Raw genomic sequence first — 18,798 nt, forward strand, 5'->3', positions numbered from 1 at the left:
GTTCACATTGTTGTTGCAAGAGTCACTTTCTTGAAAAACAAGACTAGACAGCGTGCAATTGAGCAGGCTTTTATTGCTGCTCAAAGAAAAGGTGGTAATAGCAATGCAACCACTTCTCATGGTTCTTCTGCAAGTGGAAAATCACCTGTTTCTAATGCATATGTCGGGAGCAATTCATTTGGGAATTCTAGTGATAAGGGCAAAAAGAAGATGCATTGCCATTACTATAAAGCTAATGATCACTTGATCAAGGAATGTCCTAAGACGAAGGCCAAAGAGGCTTAGAAGAAAGAGGTTAGTTCCACTACTAATGTTGGTTCCACTACAAATGCAGCTATTGCTAAGTCTTTTGTGAAAGGAGACTGTGATGCTGATGTTGATGCAGAATGGGCTTTTAGTGCAGAGTGCACTTATAATCTTGTTGTCCATGATGCATGCATGTCAATTGTTGTAGATTCACATGTGTGGTATTTTGATAGTGGTGCTACAAAGCACATTACCTCACATCATGATTTGTTCACCTCTCTTGAGTCTGTCCCTCATAAGAATTTTGCTACTTGTGTCAACAATGCCTCTTATCCGGTTCAAGGAGTTGGAAAGATTGTGCTTATTGCTGCAAATGGCACTTCTTTCACACTTTTTGATGTACTTTATGTACCTGAGATCATGAAGAATATTTTTTCTGTATTTGCACTTGCTAGACTTGGTCTTGTGGTCAAATTTATGGATGCCAGATGTATAGTACATGATCTCAGTTTTGGTGATGAAATTGTTGTAGCCGTCATTTTATGCCGTGGGCTCTAGAAGCTCACTTTGTTTGACAAGTGTGGGTAGATTTTGCAAATGCAGTTGCGGATTCTAAGTCTATTTCAGATGCAAAACATTGGCATGCACGTTTTAGACATCTGAATTATGCCAGTTTGCTGCATTTGCAGAAATCTGATATGGTTGCTTCTTTGCCGCCTCTTGAAGAACCTGTCATACATGTCTATGAAGGCTATATTTTGGGTAAGATGCAGCCTTCTAAGTTTCCAAAGGATCGGTCAGTTAGAGTCACATGCAGATTGCAGCTTGTGCATAGTGATGTTTGTGGGCCCATGCAAACTCCGTATTTGGGCAATTACCTTTACTTCGTGACTTTTATTGATGATTACTCCAGGCATGCATGGGTATATCTGCTTAAAGCAAAGTCCAAGTATTTATGTGCTTCAAACAATTTCTGGCTATGGCTGAAAATGTCTCGAAATGTACTATGGGCACCCCCCGTTCCCGATCGGGGGGGGGAGTATATGTCTCATGAATTGAATGCATTCCTGGTTGGTTGTGGGATAAGACACCAATGTACAATGCCTTATACACCGCAAAAAAATGGTGTTGTTGAGAGGAAAAATAGATCACTTTACGGAAAGGCATGATACATGGTCAAAAGTCAAGCTTTGCCGCATTCTTTTTGGCGTGAGACCATCATGTGTGCCACTTATGTACTTAACAAGTGTCCTAGGAAAGCTTTGCAGCCTACAACTCCTTATGAAGCATGGCATGATAGAAAGCCTTCTATTGAGCACATGCATGTTTTTGGCTGTTTGGCATATACCTTGGTGCCACAAACACAACACTAAAAACTGGATGATAAGGCTATCAAATGTATTTTTGTCGGGTATAGTGTTGAAAGCAAAGGTAATAGATTGTATCATCCACAAACAAAGTGTATTCTAGTTTCACGGGATGTTGTGTTTGTGGAAGATTCTTGTCAGCCATTACTATCATGTACTAGAGACAATACATGACAAACAAACTGTATTTTGGTTTCACGGGATGTTGTGTTTGTGGAAGATTTTTTTCAGCCCTTGCTCTCATGTACTGGAGACAATAATGTAAGCTTATAGGACATTTATGACACTTTGTTGCCTCTTTTCAGTGGTGGAAGTTCGAATGTAAAATTCAATGAGGCAAATGTACATCCTATGGGGGCTTTTGAAAATGTTACAGATCAACCTATTACTGATGCAGATGTACATGATGTACTTGATGAGGAAAGGGCTGAATATGAGCAGGCTACAGGTGTGCCAAAATGGCTCGTGCATACATTACTTGAGAGTAAATTGGATGCACCTTTGTCTAGTGGCACTCATTCAGGCTCTCACCATGCATCTTATGCATCAAATTGTTATGCTTTGGATGTGTCTAGCCTACATGAGGTTGAGGAGCCTATGTCTTTTGATGAAGCATAGAATTCAAAAAATTGGATGCTTGCCATGCAATCAGAATTTGATGCACTTATAGAAAATGACACATGGACTTTATGTGATTTGCCTCCTGGAAAAAAGGCCATTGGTAGGAAGTGGGTTTGCAAGTTGAAACGCAAGCGGATGGTGAGATTGATCGCTATAAGGCTCGACTTGTTGCAAAGGGTTATGCACAACAAAAAGGCATAGATTATGAAGAGACTTTTTCTCCCACTTGTTGTATGACTATTGTGCGTTTTCTATGTGCATTGGTAGCTCATTTTGGTTGGGAGGTACATCAATCCAACATTGTTACAACTTTCTTGAGTGGTGAAATATTTGAGGAAGTTCATGTAACGCAGCCTCGAGGTTTTGTCAAGAAAGGACAAGAGGATAAAGTGCACAGATGTAAGAAAGCTTTGTATGGGTTGAAGCAATCTCCTCGTGCTTGGTATGAGAAGGCTCACACTCATTTGCTCAAATGAGGCATTTGTAACAGTCCAACGAAAAGCACATTGTATGTAAAGCGTGAGGGTGATGTACTTTTCATTGTGGTTCTTTATGCGGATGATTTGCTAATCACTGGACCAAATGAGAGACATATTGCTGAATTTAAGGCTGATTTGAATGCTACTTTCAAGATGAAATATTTGGGGCTATTGCATCATTACTTGGGTATACACTTTAAGCAGTGTGATGGTATTTCTTTGTGTCAGAAAAGCTACATAGAGACATTGCTATGTAAGTTTGGACTTGAGGATTGAAAACCTATTGCCACTCCCATGGAAACATGTTTGAAATGGAGTCTTCATGATGCTCGTGATCCCACAGATGTCACTCTTTACCAAGCTGTTGTTGGATGCCTCATTTATGTATGCACCACGAGGCTGGACATTCAGTTTGTAGTCTTGTAGGTGAGCAGATTTATGCATAGCCTAGGGTCTAAACATTGTCAAATTGTCAAGAGGATTTTTTCACTACTTGAGTGGCACTTTACATCTTGGCTTGTTTTATCCAAAGGGGGGTTCATTGCCGCCAGACTTGCATGCTTTTTTGGACTGATATTATGTTGGTTGTTTTGACATGCGAGTGTCCACAAGTGGTTTTTGTTTCATGCTTGGCAGTTCATGTATATAATGGTTAAAGCAAGAAGCAACCTATTGTGGCCACTTCTAGTTGTGAGGCTGAGTACAGTGCAATCTTCACAGCTACGATTGAGTGTGTATGGCTCAGATGCCTTATGGCTGATTTGGGTGTTGGATAGGACACTACCAACACTATCTACATTGACTGTCAGAGTGCATTGGCAGTTGCAAGGAACCCAATTTTTCAAGGCCGCACAAAGCCCATTGAGGTGCATCACCACTATGTCAGGGAGAGTCTCTCAGCAGGAGAGTTCTTCTTGGCTTATGTGCTAACACAGGACAACCTTGCAGATCTTTTCACAAAGTCATTGTCTTGTGAGAAGTTTGAATCTTTCTAGAAAGCTTTGGGCTTACTCCCCTTTGTGGACTGATCATGTCCTCAGGGCAGGGCACTTTCCTTTACTCTATGTTCTAGCTCTTGTTCACCACATCACTCCCAGGGGGATTTGTTACCATATAGATGTGGTAGTGATGTGTGTGATCATATGTGTGTGGTAGTGATGTGTGTGAACACACTTAGGACCGCCGGGAAAGTTTTTCCCTCACTATGAGGTTTTTTCCCCAGTGCATTGTATATACGCCCATCATTCTATGGCTATCTATCTTTCCATTGCACACTAAGTAATACACTCTCTGTTGTGTGCCTTGAGATTCCTTCGCCTTCTCCAAGCTATGTGTGTTTTCCTGCAACCCTAATTCCAACAATAGAGTGGGGAATATTTGCATTTAGAGTCATTCCTTTTGGGCTGACAAATGCTCCAGCCACATTCTAGACTCATTAAAGAGCCTATGACATGTTTCATCTTTTCATAAATAAAACAAACCCTCCTAGGATTTGGGATACTCTTATTTCTTGGTCAAAATATTTGGTTGTCTTCTATACTATGGTCAAATGAAGTGGAAATGAAGCATTCCATTGGGATATTTTACTTAAGAATTTTTTTTTGATTTGATGGATACTAGGTCTTTAACAAGTCCTTGATCTACCTTAAGAAACCTAGAATTGACAAGAGATGATACTTTGATTCTCCAATTTTTAGCAACATCTTGAACAAATGGGTTTCTGATGGTAAAAATACATGAGCATTACTAAACGAAAGGGAATGGCTAGTAGGGTCTCCTTCCCTATTTTTTAATATTTGATTGAAACTTGTATGTGCCAGCCATTTTGGCATACCTCTAGATTGCTCATTCTCAACCCTTTTGACATCATGTACATCTGCATCAGAAATAAGCCGATCCATAGCATTTTTAGAATTCCCCCATAGGCTGTTTATTTGGCTCATTGGAATTTACATTCAAGTTTCCACCATTAAAAAGAGGCAACAAACTGTCACAAATGTCATGTGAGCTTACATTGTTGTCTCTGGTACATGACAACAAAGGCTGCACAAAATCTTCCACAAAGACACCATCTTGTGAATCCAAGATACTCTTTGTTTGGAGATGGTATAACCTGTAACCTTTGCATTCTGTACTATAGCCAACAAAAATGCATTTAAGTACAGCCTTATCATCCAATTTCTGTGCTGTGTTTGTGGCAGCAAAGCATAAGCTAAACAACCAAAAACAAGCATGTGATTAATAGATGTCTTTTCATAATGTCATGATTCATAAGGTGTTATATACTACAATGCTTTTGTAGAGCACATGTTAAGTACATAAGTAGCACACATGATAGCCTCAAGCCAAAACGAATGTGGCAAAGCTTGACTCTTGACCATACATCGTGCCATTTGCGTAAGCGGCCTGTTTTTTCTTTCAGCAACACCATTTTGCTTTGTATATGGCAATGTACATTGGTGTTTTATCCCACGACTAGCAAGAAATTCATTAAACTCATGAGACATATACTCTCCCCTTTAATCTTGATAGAGGTTCCCATAGTACATTTAGAGACATTTGAATACATAGCCAAAAAATGTTTGAAGCACATGAACACTTTGGACTTAGATTTAAGCGGATATACCCATGCATGCCTTGAGTAATCATCAATGAAAGTCATAAAGTATAGGTAATTGCCTAAGGATGGAGTTTGCATAGGCTAACCTCTTTCTTCTTGACATCTACTAAATTTCATTTAGGACACTGTTTGATAACATGATCATTAGCTTTGCAATAACGGCAATGCATCTTCTTCTTTCCCTTTTCACCATAATTCCCAGACAAGGTACTGCCACCAGAAGCATTGGAAACATGTAGAGTTCCACTCGCTGAAGTGTCTACATTGTTGTTACCACCTTTTCTTTGATCAACAAGAAAAGCCTACTCAACTGCATGTTGTTTAGAAGCGTTCTTTCTTGAGAGTGACTCTTGAAACAACAATGTGCATAATACATCAAACTTGACAACATCAGGATTCCTTGGATCATAAGTCTCCAAGTACTAGCAAAAGTCCGGTAAGGATCTAGCAATGCATCAGAACAATCTGCACAAGTGAACTGCCAAAAATGACTTCGCGTGTAGAAATGATTTTCTCATTAATATCCTTGACACCAACAAGGAGAGTTTCCATGTCATCTTCCTCATGCATAAACTTTGATTCCAGCTCTTTACACAACAATGCAAAACCTGCAACATCCTCAACATAACCTATATCCATAGAAGGTGGATGTTCATTAATGCCCTACAAACATTCCAAACGCCCCTTGACAGAAGAACATGTTGCATCATGTAAGCCCACAATGACTAATTGTCCCCATCTAGTTTATCCTTAGTAGTGAACATCTTGAATACATCTGTGTTGTTGTCAGCCAAGGTGAGTGCCTGCACTTGATGTGAAAATTGCCTGAAAAGAGGAGAAACAAAGCAGGCATAACACGTGCTATATAGCACAACCCAAAGAAGACTGTAAGGGACTTGCTATGTATAAAATTGCACCGATAGAAATTTTGCACAAAAAAAAGTAATTGCATGCATAGTACTGCTTGAAGTGGAAACGCAGCCGAAATGAGCCCGATAAAAATTCTTAGCAGACCAAGCTCTACATGCCTTCTGAAGTACTTGTGGATCCGCTGACACTCACCAAAGCTCACCCAAATTGGAGAAAGTGAGCAAGCGGATGCTGGCGACGCTAACAACTATGCCTCTGATACCAATTTTGGAAATAGGGTTTCATGGAAACAAACACAGCTTGGAGAAGATAAAGAAGCTCAAGGCACACAACAAAGAGTATGTATTGCATAGTGCACAATGGAACGATAATTTAGCCCTAGAGTGATGGGCGTATATAGAATGCACGAGGGAGAAAACCTCCTAGTGAGGGAAAAAATGCCCTGGGGGTCCTAAGTGTGTTCACCCACATCACTACCACCTACATATGGTAACAATATCAAAGGTATTGTCTAGCCTTGATAGGCCATATTTTCTACCTACCCAATGTGTCACCTTTCTTGCAAGGCTTGCATGTTCTCGTTAAATATGCATTCTTGTTGTTGCATTCCTATACTGCTGCTAGGCCCAAGAAGAGTTTTGGTCCTCAAAAAAAGAACTGGGAAAACTTCCTAGCAATCACACTACAATATTCCCATTGCTTCTTCATCCACGTGAGTCCATTTAATGAGTACCTCTTGGTACACCTTATGTCAAGTTCGTTTATCTTGATGCCCTAGAACCCTCTCAGGTTCATGGGGTATCCTTGGCGGCTCTATCAAGTCCACCAAAATCTATGGGGAAACTACATTCTCCAAGCCGTAAATTGATTTCTTCAATTTGCTAACACGGAAGTCAAGATTTACTTGAGAATTCTCCAGTAACTCAAGTCTATACGCTATGTCCCCAATCTTCTTAAGGCTTCTAAAAGGACCAAATATTTATGAGAAAGTTTATCATACTTTCCCATTTTTGTGAGAACCTGAAGGAATACAAATACAAAGGCCACTTTTTTGCATCCTTTGTCTACATAAGTTCTAGTGAAACTCTATGCGCTACAAATGCTCTTGCATCCAATTCTGAGCATATCATTCTTGACTTCAAGAAAATACTTGACAAACTGAATCTTCTCCTTCTCTAAGCCTACAACCATAGGAGATCTCGACTAGAAACCATACATCAACATGAATGGTGTAAACCCAATCATTGAATGTTTGGAACTGTTATAACCAAACTTTGTTATGATATTGGGAACCCTCCTCTTATATGTGGTTAGCATCAAAATTGGGAGAGTTGACATGTAATGGTTAATTACTATGTTGTCTCTATTTTTTGAAGTGAAAGCCTTTTTACTAGTTTTGTTTTGCTTTAGAGTAGGTGCTGTTTTGACACGTGCAGTGTGCAATAGCTTGTCTTCCAATTCTTGTCTTTGCATGCTCTCATATGCAAGAAATTGTTGCAAAAGTCCAAATTTAGGTAGTACAACCAATCTTCAAAGCTAGAAATTTCAACTTGATGGAAAGAATATGCAAGTCTTAAAGTCTCAAGAATGATTGTATGGCACAAGGTGAATGCTTATAGGTTTCACCCAACAATTCAAGCGCTTCAACAATTATTATACATATTTCAAAAGCATCTCCATGGAAAAAGCATGCCAATGAGCTTCCAAAAATAATAATTTTAATGTATTGTAGAAAAGAAAATAAATGGCCATATCATTTCAAAATAGAATAGGTAGTACATAAATCTCAAGCCAATAAGAGGAGAAAGGCATCTAGCCTTAACTTTCCATTCCTAGGAGCAAAAAGTAAATGAAAAACATTTCAAAGTGACTAGGAATTTTGTGGTGTTGCCAAATTCAAATGAAGACATAGAAAACCAATTTGAAGTTAGTATTTATGCAAATCAAACATGTAAAACTTTGAAGTCACAACTTTCCAAGCAGAGGCCAAAGAGTCAAATTAGGATCCAAGTGTAGCTTAGATTTTTGTGAGAGGATGCACCTTTTTCTAGTCGTACTCCTTCAGATTTTTGCCATGCATCTTATGCATTTGATTGTTATGCTTTGACTGTTTCCAATTTATGCGATGTGGATGAACCTCTATCTTTTGATGAAGCACATGATTTAGAAAATTGGATGGCTGCCATGCAATCAATATATGATGCACTTATAGAAAATGACATGTAAACTTTATGTGATTTTCTTCCTGGTAAAATTGCCATTGGTACGAAGTGGGTTTACAAGTTGAAACATAAGCTGGATGGTGAGATTGATTGCTACAAGGCTTGACGTGCTGCAAAAGGTTATGCACAACAAAAAGGCATGGACTATGAAGAGACTTTTTCTCCCACTTGTCGTATGACTATTGTACATTCTCTGTCATTTTGGATGGGATGTACATCAATCAGATATTGTTATTATTGCTTTCTTGAATGGTGATATATTTGAGGAAGTTTATTTAATGCACCCTTGTGGTTTTATCATAAAAGGACAAGAAGATAAATTGTGCAAACGTAAGAAATCTTTGTATGGGTTGAAGCAGTCTCCTCATGCTTGGTATGAGAAATTTGACACTCATTTGGGTAAACAAGGATTTTGTAAGAGTCCAACAAAAAACACTTTGTATGTAAAGCATGAGGGTGATATACTTCTCATCGCCGTTTATATGTAGATGATGATCACTGGCCCAAATGAGACACATATTGTTGAATTTAAGGCTGATTTGAATGCAACTTTCAAGATGAAAGACTTGAGGCTTTTGCATCATTACATGGGCTTACAATTTAACAGTGCGATGGTGGTATTGCCTTGTGTCAAACACGCAACATAGGGACATTGCTGTGTAAGTTTGGAGTTGAGGACTACAAACCTATTGCTACTCGCATGGAAATAGGTTTGGAAGTTAAGTCTTCATGATGTTGGTGATCTTGCCGATTTCACTCTTTACCAAACTGCTACTGGATGCCTTATATGTATGCAATATGAGGCCCGATATTCAGTTTGTAGTCTCAAAGGTCATCAGATTTATGCATAGCCCATGGTCTTTGCATTGATAGGCTGCCAAAAGGGTTTTTCGCTACTTGAGTGGCACTGCATATCTTGGCTTGTTTTATCCCAAGGGAGATCATTGCCACCAAATTTACATGCTTTTTCCAACTCAAGTTGGGTTGGTTGTTATGACACACGAGTGCCCACAAGTGGTTTTTGTTTCATGCATATCATGGTTGAGTAAGAAGCTACCAATTGTGGCCACTTCCAATTGTGAGGCTCAGTTCAAGACAGTTTTCACAGCTACAATTGAATGTGTTTTTCTCAGACATCTTATGGTTGATTTGGGTGTTAGACAGAACACTGCAAACATCATCGACACTGACAGCCAGAGGGAATTGGCAGTTGCGAGGAACCCATTTTTTCATGCTTGCACAAAGAAAATTGAGGTGCATTATCACTATGTCAGAGAGAGACCCTCAATAGGAGAGATCAACTTGGCTTATGTGCTGACACAGGACAACCTTGCAGATCTTTTCACAAAGGCATTGTCTCATGAGAAGTTCGAAGCTTTACACAAAGCTCTTACTCCTCTTTATGGATTGATCATGTCCTTGGGGCATGCCACTCCCTTATACATTGTGCTAGCTCTTGTTCACCGCATCACTCCCAGGGGGGGTTTTGTTACCATATATATGTGGTAGTGATGTGTGTGAATACACTTAGGACCACCGATGCATTTTTTCCCTCACTAGGAGGTTCCCCCCACCTGTGCATTGTATATACGCCCATCACTCTAAGGCTAACTTATCTTTCCATTGTGCACTAAGAAATACATACTTTATGTTGTGTGCCTTGAGCTTCTTCATCTCCTTTTCATCTTCTTCAAGCTGTGTGTGTTTCCATGCAACCCTATTTCCAATAGATATTCATGTGTACTATAAGGTGGATAAGAGGGATCACTTCAAGGCACTAGATTAGTGTTGGGCATTGCATCCATCATTTCATCATTTTCGTAACTATTGATGTGCATCATCTCTTTCTCTATCTTCATAAGTTATGTTGCACCGTGCCTATTCGGAAAAGTGGAGAGATCTTCAAGGTGAAACCTGTGCAAGAATGCAACATGTTGGCTATTACAATGTTTTTCACAAAATATCTACCACCTTTGAGAAACCTTTTTCCAATATTGATAACTCACCTATGCAACATATTATAGACTCGTGAAGTTTGGCTATCCAACTCATGAAATAGGGCTCCACTTGATTCAAACCAGCCCTCTCTCGATAAGCACTCACCTAGAGATGACATCACACCTAGAAACTATTGCATAAAATCTTAGTCAATAAGAACAGAGATGGGCATACATCGACACATAACTCCATATCAAGGAGAGGGTATGGAGAATTGCAAAGGAGAAAACTTAACAATGGTACACTTGTAGAAGAGGTGGCAAGGGGCCCACTAGGGAATAATCTCGCTTTAGGATTCATGATGGCAATTTTCATCAACCTGTGGGGACACTAGACACTCAGACGGTATATGTGCATCTTTGAGGGAGAGGGAGAGGGAGAGAGAGAGAGAGAGAGAGAGAGAGAGAGAGAGAGAGAGAGAGAGAGAGAGAGAGAGAGAGAGAGAGAGAGAGAGAGAGAGAGAGAGAGAGAGAGAGAGGGGAGAGGGGGGGGGGGGGGGATGTTGTCGGGGGATATGTGTTCGAAACGTGAGCCGGGCAAGCACCGGGCCTCTAGCTGTGAAAGGTGTGTGTGAGAGAGAGAACGAGAACAACATATGCAAATGGCTCTGGGAATCACCGTAATCTTCAATTAATCAGTTCAAGCTCTAAGTACAACGTAATCGGTAGCCAAGGCGGGCTGTTAGTGACACCAACACTTGGATTAATTGGTAAATAGGAGTTTAAGCTCCCTTCACAGATTAACCGGGCCATTAACGACACCGCGCTTAACATGATGATTAATCAATCTCTAGCTGATGACGATAATGAAAATTCTCTTTTGCCACTTTAACTGCTTCAACTGCCCCGTGGATTCTGCAAGCTTCAATTTTGTTCATTGCCTCAATTTTCATGCTTCCGACTCTATTTTCTTTGCACTGCCTTAATTGCCACTTATAAACTTTGACCCCCGTAATCCACTTGCTCTAATTGCCTTCAGGATCTGTATGCCCTTGGTGATTTGTATTACCGAGCTCGATAGAGTGAGCTTACTTGGTCCTTAAGGAATAAGAGAGAGTCAGATTGTGTCACCAAGGTCGAGAGAGAGAGCCTTTTCTTCTCTTTGCTTCTCCAACACGAGAGAGCCTTTCCCTTGTTACATGCACATCTTCCCCTCTCTTTGCATGCCGAGGACGAGAGAGAGAGCTCCTTTCTTGCTTTGGTAGAAGAGGACAAGAGCGAGCGAGAGAGAGAGAGAGATCTTTATGCTTCCTTTGTTTTGCTAGCCAAGGACGAGAGCGAGAAAGAGAGCTTTGCTTCCTTCTTCTCCCCTTCCTTCTCTCGGATTCCCTTCCTTCTTCTGCCGTCCGTGTTCCTTGCCCTCCCTTGTTCAAGCTCGAAAGAGAGAGCGTTCGTTCTTGCCCTATCTTCTTAGTTCATTTCCCCCTCTTATGCTAAAAAAAATCACTTCTGAAAAATAGCCCCCCCCCAAGCAATGCCGTGGGAAGTGGGAGGATGATGTGGCAGGCCAGATTTTGACCTCCACCAAAACTGTCACACCTGGTGCCGAACTTCTACGCGAGGAGCTCCTAAGCAACTTTCCATTCAATCGCGCAGTCATCCGAGCTCTGTATCAACTGGCGCGATCCCTTCTTCTTCCCTGCGCCCTCTTCGTTGCCTGCATGCCATCTCCCCCTTTTCTTTTTCTTCACTTTACACACTAAAAGCCCTCTTGAATTAATGGGCGGCCAAATTCCATAGTGGGCGGCCGGCTTACCTTCTTGGGTGGCCACTGGCTTAGATAAGGATAATTGTGGCAATCCCGCCATTGTCAATAACCCATTCAAAGGCATCATCCATCATCCCACCATCACATGCCGCAAGCCCCAGTAGAGCCACTATAGCTTAGGGCCCACATGTCGACCAAAGCATTGCCAAGCACCACATTCTCCTCCAACAGTCCTTGACTAACAATATCATCGTGAATTTCAATGCTCATATCAGCTTCTTAGTGCAATACGCCTTCAAGATGCAAGCATAGGTGATTGCATTTTGAGAGAGACCCTCGACTTCGTGTCTGCTTAAGCCATAGCTGTGTTGGGCATTTCCTGCTATCAGCAATTTCCAATAAATAATATTCTTGTCAAGCACAACATATCAAATGGCACAACATATCAACCAAAGCATTGCTGCACGACGTTCCGAAACTTGGTTGAAGTAAAAAATTTTCAGATGGCACACCGGCCGAGCCGACCAGACTGGTATGAAACTGGCCCCCAATGAAATTTAATCTGGCAATATCTTGGTAACTGTAACTCCGATCACTGATCTAAAAAGATCGATGCGCTCCACAAATTGAGCACTTTAGGCCCGTGCATTCACTTCATTTTTGTCCCCTCAACAACAGTTGCCCAATCCGGTACGGATCTGTATTGACTCAAATTTCAAACTGCCATAACTTCCTCACCGTAGCTCCAATCGACAAGCCGTAAAGATAGGTTGGTAGAGCAGTTTAAACACTGCAGTTCTAGATCATAAACTCCCATCTGTGCTCACTTAAAGCATACTCTTTTTTAGCATCACTAAGGCATATGTTGGCCCTTTAAAGCCGCATCTGGCATACATTAACCGTAAAAGTAGCTTGATAGCAAGCCATGCACACTGATCATACATCAAGTAAGCTTCAATTAAGCTCGATGTGCATTTTCCTGGTATCTTTCTTAGCATGAGAGCGGAGCTGCACGACAACGTGGTGGCCACGAGAGAAAGGAGACTGGTCTCAAGAGTCGAGACCCTCCATCATTCTCTTCATAGTAAAAAATGCCCACTAACTTGAGAAACCAATCACCTATTTTCTTCATTCTAACAAGCTAAAAAGAATAGAAAGTGATGTAGTTTTCATTGTGATTAATGAGTTGGGTATTTCACCACCTCGAACGAGAAGACCCCTTCGGTCAGAAATGGTCTCTGCGATCAGCGGAGCTCTTAAAGCAAGCAAGAGATGCATGCAGACGTTATAATGAGCGTGCAGACATTTGCTACACGGCGGGCATTTGCGAGCGCAATGTTGCCTTCTTTGCGTTCTTTACAAAACTTTCTTCGACCCAGTTTCTTGTTGAAGCCTCCATGCCTTTCCTGGTCCTCCCTCTCCACGTAAGTTTATTCATTTGTTCCTTCTTTGATTTTTTTCTCACAGCTAGTCCTGCCGGTGTTTGGTGAACTCTCTGGTGCCCAAGGGGAGAGAGAGAGAGAGAGAGAGAGAGAGAGAGAGAGAGAGAGAGAGAGATTTTATTAGTGTCTCGTAGAGGTCAAAGAGAACTGGCCTATGAGACAATACCATGTACAAAGTATCAGTGTCATCCTGATGTCAAAGATACACTGAACAGGAAAGAGAATCTCTGCCATGGTGTAACTGTGTCGTAGATTGTGGATGTGTGTGTGCCGTATACAAGGTATGAAAATAATGTGGGTGAGATACATGAGGCTAGATGGAGCACTACTCAAAATGGGACTCAGTGCATGTCTATATGCGTGGGATAGTACATCATCATGAAAATGCAAGCCTAGTCAGCTCCGTCCTGTAATAATGGGAGGCTGTAGTATGGTGTAGATAGAGGAACCCTCTGTGAGAGCTTGCATGATCTTTGTAGGACCAACAGTTTTCGGGTGCCATCTCTCCTCGAGAGGTCTCTGATGTCTAGCTCTGATACCCCGAATTGTCTGTCTGTGTAGCTGCTTCAGCACAGCAAGGAGTCGCCCTTAGCCAAGTAGAGGTGATCAGAGCACGTCAATGACTGAGAGCTCTTGGCTATAGACCCGGTGCGATGTCAGGATGGAAGAACTCAGTGAGCCTGGTTTGTCTGATATTGTCCCTCACACTCCGTCTGTAGTAGATGCTCTCAGTGCTGGTACAGCTCAAGTAGAAGTGACCCAACTGTCTCTGGTCTGGGGTCATCATCATTGACTGGAGAAAACTTGTTTCCACCAAACAAAGATGGGTAGCCGGCTTGGATGTTAATATAGCAAGCGCAATTGCATACAAAATGTGCCTTGAATTTAAGTTTATGCCCTGGTCTCTTGAGAAATGTCTGCTGCTTTACCTACCTCAATCTCAAGGTGGTGAGATGAGACTCAGCTAACCAAGCACTACCCTTAAGATGTGTGCTAGGAAGGAATCCAAGTATAAAGGATGCTGGATTAAGCTGCTATATGTTAGAATGATAAACTGCTCTTTTGTAGTAAGCCATCTTTTTCTTTTCTTCTTACCCTTTTGCTTCTTGTCGTTTTTGGAAGAACTAGTGAAGGCTTTGGAGCTTCACTTTTTTCCCGCATTGAACCGCTCATCCTGGTCCAATACCATTAGGACTATCTCCTCCCAAGTAATAGTATTCAATCGACCATGGGTAATCAAGGAAAGATAGGACTTGGAATAACGGGGAGGCAACTGAGTCGCTTCTTGTCGTGCCATCATGTCCATCATTGATTTCACCAAGGCCTCCATAGGATTTGGTGCAATCCCGGGCGTAGGTGGTGAAAGGGGAGGGTCAAGAAAACCTCCATGGTGAGGAAATTCTTCTTCACTACTTTCATGCCCATCATCTCCATGCGAAGTATCCATTCCGCTTCGTGTGATGACCATACACTGTGTTCTTTGGTTCTTAAGTTCACGAGGAACTTGGGTTCTTGTGGGTCTTGGGTTCTTGGGGGTCTTGAGGGTCTTGAGTTCTTGGGGTTCTTGAGGGTCTTGAGGTTCTTGAGGTTGTTCTTTCTCTTGCAATCTATGTTAGAGAAGGATCTTCTCTTCACCCGAGTTCTGCTCTTTTCCGCGGGCGCACCCCTTGGCGGCCTTGCGCTCACACCAAGGTTGCTTTTTCCCACCTCACGTCGATTGGCCGGCCGCTAAGTGCACGGTCCGCTCTCAATGAGTGAAAAGAGGCATAAGGGGAGGCTGTACAAGCCCTTCTTTCTTGGGTTTCTTGTCACTCTTCAAAAACACAATTAGGAATCGACACGCCCAAGTGAACTTGGGTTCGTGTGACCTCAACAAGCAAAAACAAATTCTGTGGTTCTTGTGGTTCTTTCCTTGAGTGATACAGAACACTGCTAAAGCTCCGATACCAATGTAAGGTGCAGCGGAAGTGAATGTGAACTTTGCTCAAGATGAGTGCTCCGAACTGTGCTCAAGGTTCCTTTTACTTATGGAAGGGAGAGCCTTCCGTTCTTAATGAGAGTGCAATGGACACAAACAAAGTGAATGGACACACTGTACGTGAAGGTGCATGAGACTGGGAGATAGAGAGAGAAGAGAATACGAAACCAGAGACGTTGTAAAACCCTCCCACTCTCAATGGCGAGAATGGTCTACTATAGATTGCACAAATCTCTACAATGCTTGGACTTGCCGACGATGTCGACGACGATGAGATTGGCTGAAATCTGGAAATGCTAAGGGCTGAAATCTGCAAATCTTTATCTGCTGAATTCTGACTCTATGTCGATGACGACGGTATGACGACGACGCGCGGAAAACGCAGATGCTGAAATCTGCGTTTTCCAGGCTGAATCTGCAAACTTCGCGGGATCTAACCGTGCGGTGAGAATCTGCTGTAGGAAGGTGAGATCTGCGAGGTTCGGGGGTTGTTCTGCTGTGCCTAAGTGCTAAAAACTGAAAACGCTGATGCTTCTAACTGTTCCGTCGCGAAGGATCTGCAAAACGCTAGGATGGTATGCTGATCCAAAAACGCTAGGGCTGAAAATGGTTCCTGCGGTGGGAATCTGCTAACGCTGGGGCTGATCTGCTGTGGTTCTGTCGCTAGACTGTTGCAATGCGAAAACACTGGCTGATCTGATGCAAAAACGCTAGGCCTTCTGGTGAGTGGAAACGCTAGAGTTGTTGCGCGGGGGAAGTCTTGCTGAGAAGTTACCTGATGAACACCGGGTTCCTGCTGCCTCTTCTGCCAGAAAGTGCTAGCGCTAGGTTTCTATATATACAAATACAAACTTGGCAAAATTGCCCTACCTAGTTTCCAACAAAAGTCACTTAAAAATAATAAGTGAAAAATGTCAAAAATAGGGAAAATAGTTCTATGTACTATAAAAATGCTCCTGATGGGTTTTGATGGAAATCTTATGATCATGCTGTGTGTAACTAGAGGATATGCATCTAATCTAAGTGTCTGGACATGCACGGTCTGCGAACAGACTCACAAAAGTGTCAGATCACTTCTTATTCTAGACTGACTTGACGAAACTGAACCTTGGTCATGGTGTAGCTTGTCCACGGACACATAGGGTTGGATGTGTCACGTGACAAAACTGCTGATGTGTCAAGGCACTGGAGAACGGAGCCAACCTGCAGATCCCGGCTGAGGACTCTAGGCCCTAGAAGAGAAGCAAAAGAAGTTCACACCAACTTGTAAAGTCTTGCCGAGAGGCCTATTTTTAAAGAGAAGTTCAAGCCAACCTGTCACAAACCAGTGACGTGGCATGGATTTATTTACTGTCTTTAGGTTGCTAAGGCCCCATCAGACAGGGTCCCATTGAGTGATGACGTGGCTATCGACAGCAGAAACCCTAATTTTTGTCCGAAACCCTAATTTCAGAAAACCCTAATTTCCTGCAAACCCTAACTGCTGGCTGGAAACCCTAATATGGCGCCAGTTCCACGTGGCAGCAGCTCCGGATTTTGCGGCGTGAATTACGGAAGCTGAAAAAAAAAAAGCACAAGCGACGCAAAAATTGCTTTTGGGCTTTTTCTTGAGGCTACGCTTTGAGAGAAAGAAAGAGAACTTGCTTTTTGTTGCTCTCATTGAGAATTTGCTTTTGCTTTCAAGCTTTTGGGGCTCTGCTTTTGGGCATCCCTTGTAACCTTTTTATGTGCGGTGAGGGCCTCACTTCTCAGAGCATCTGGACGCAGAGTCTAAGAGTGAAACCCTAACCGCCCTTGTACTCTGACATTGATTTTTAATACAAAAAGAAATACCGAAAGGGGCGCCAGTCTTTGGGGCCAATATCTCTAGGCACGGAACTCCGCCCGGCCAGTGCAAATCTATTGTGATCTGTGAATTGTTTTGAAGTGGTTATTTGGAGCTGTCGCGATTGATTCTTGACTTGGAGTGTCCAAGTCTGTTACAATGGTATCAGAGCACGACCGATTTCTCTGCTACGGGAAATCCGATCTCCATTTTTTTTTTCCGCGGCACCTACGGCTTCACGCAAGGATCAGTCGACTCCCTCTGCCTCTAGAGATTTGGGCAGGGATCACAACGAAGATTCAGACAGAGAGTATGGCCCGCCTCGGCCTACTCAGGCGGAGCAAAAAGAGATGAAGCGTCGTCAATTGATCGGCGATGCAACAAAGATGAGGCTCAGTTTTGCGAAGGATCCGAAATTGGCAAAATATATGAGCGAGACTTCTGTTCAAGAAGTGCATGCACAGTGGCAGAAAACCACTACACCACCCCTGAAACCCGCTCTCAAGAAACCTTCTGATCACAAACAGTATTCAGAGAAGGAATTACAAGAGGTGGTTGATGCACGGATTGCTCAGCTTTTTGACGCGCAAAAGAAAGCCAAAAAGCGCGGCAAAAAGCAGAAGAAAAGCACTGACTTCCTGGGATATTTGGGTGGTCAGTCGACTTTTGACAAGGCAAAGAAACAGAAGAAGCGTGTTCGATTTGAAGGAGTACCCAGTTCTTCTTCTTCTTCTTCTTCTTCTTCTTCTGACAGTTCTTCTAGCTCTTCAGATTTGAGCGAAGAAGACAGAAAAGTAAAAAGCGAAGCAAGAAACAAAGCTTCGGAAAGGCCACGAAAAAGACAAAGAAGGCTAAATCTCGCTCAGGGACTGACAGTTCTACTGAGGACTTGTCTACCGACAGCTCAGATTCTGATGATGGAAACTTCTATGCGAACAACAAGATGTTTTACAAAGCCAACCAGTATGATTTTCTCGAAGATAAAAGCAAGAAAGTCCGAGAGTTTAAGGAAGGTGGCCACTTGATCAAGTTTGAAACTTTTTCAAGATACTCAGATGCTTCGAAGGCTTTGCCTTTTATACAGCAGTTTGACATCGCTTTCGCGGGAGGACGCTATTCAGAGCACTCCAAGATTCGGAGAGCTACCTCTTATCTTAAGGGGAATGCTCGTACTTGGTGGTCCGCGCTTCTTTTAAACAAGACTGCGCGAGTTAAATGGCTGAAATTTAAAAATCTTTTAATTTCTTCTTGGTTGACGCAAGAATATGAACGGGATATACGAGCTGCTTGGAACCATCTTCGGATTACCAAGAAAGATACAATCAATGCTTATTGTGAAAGATCCTGTAGCTCTTTTCTACCCGCCTCTTCATTCAAGAAGATCTCGTTGAGAGAACAGATTGAGCGGTTCACCTTGAGTCTA

The 18,798-nt window shown here is 42.2% G+C and overlaps 1 protein-coding gene across 6 annotated transcripts in view; it reads left to right on the forward strand.

Moving 5' to 3' along the window:
• Window positions 1-13,312: 13,312 nt before the first annotated feature.
• LOC147448528 (uncharacterized) overlaps window positions 13,313-18,798 on the forward strand; it is a 111,503-nt gene continuing 106,017 nt past the window's right edge. For all 6 annotated transcript variants that reach the window (XR_015189359.1, XM_086521101.1, XM_086521100.1 and 3 more), the window contains exon 1: window positions 13,313-13,554. Coding sequence is in view for 5 of the 6 variants with exons in the window: in XM_086521101.1 (XP_086377227.1) it covers window positions 13,403-13,554 (152 nt within the window). In the remaining variant the exon portion in view is untranslated. The remainder of the gene's footprint in view (window positions 13,555-18,798) is intronic.

This window comes from Adiantum capillus-veneris, chromosome 10 (genome assembly GCF_014529385.1).
Source record: "Adiantum capillus-veneris isolate H3 chromosome 10, ASM1452938v2, whole genome shotgun sequence".
In the NCBI taxonomy this organism is placed as follows: Eukaryota; Viridiplantae; Streptophyta; class Polypodiopsida; order Polypodiales; family Pteridaceae; genus Adiantum; species Adiantum capillus-veneris.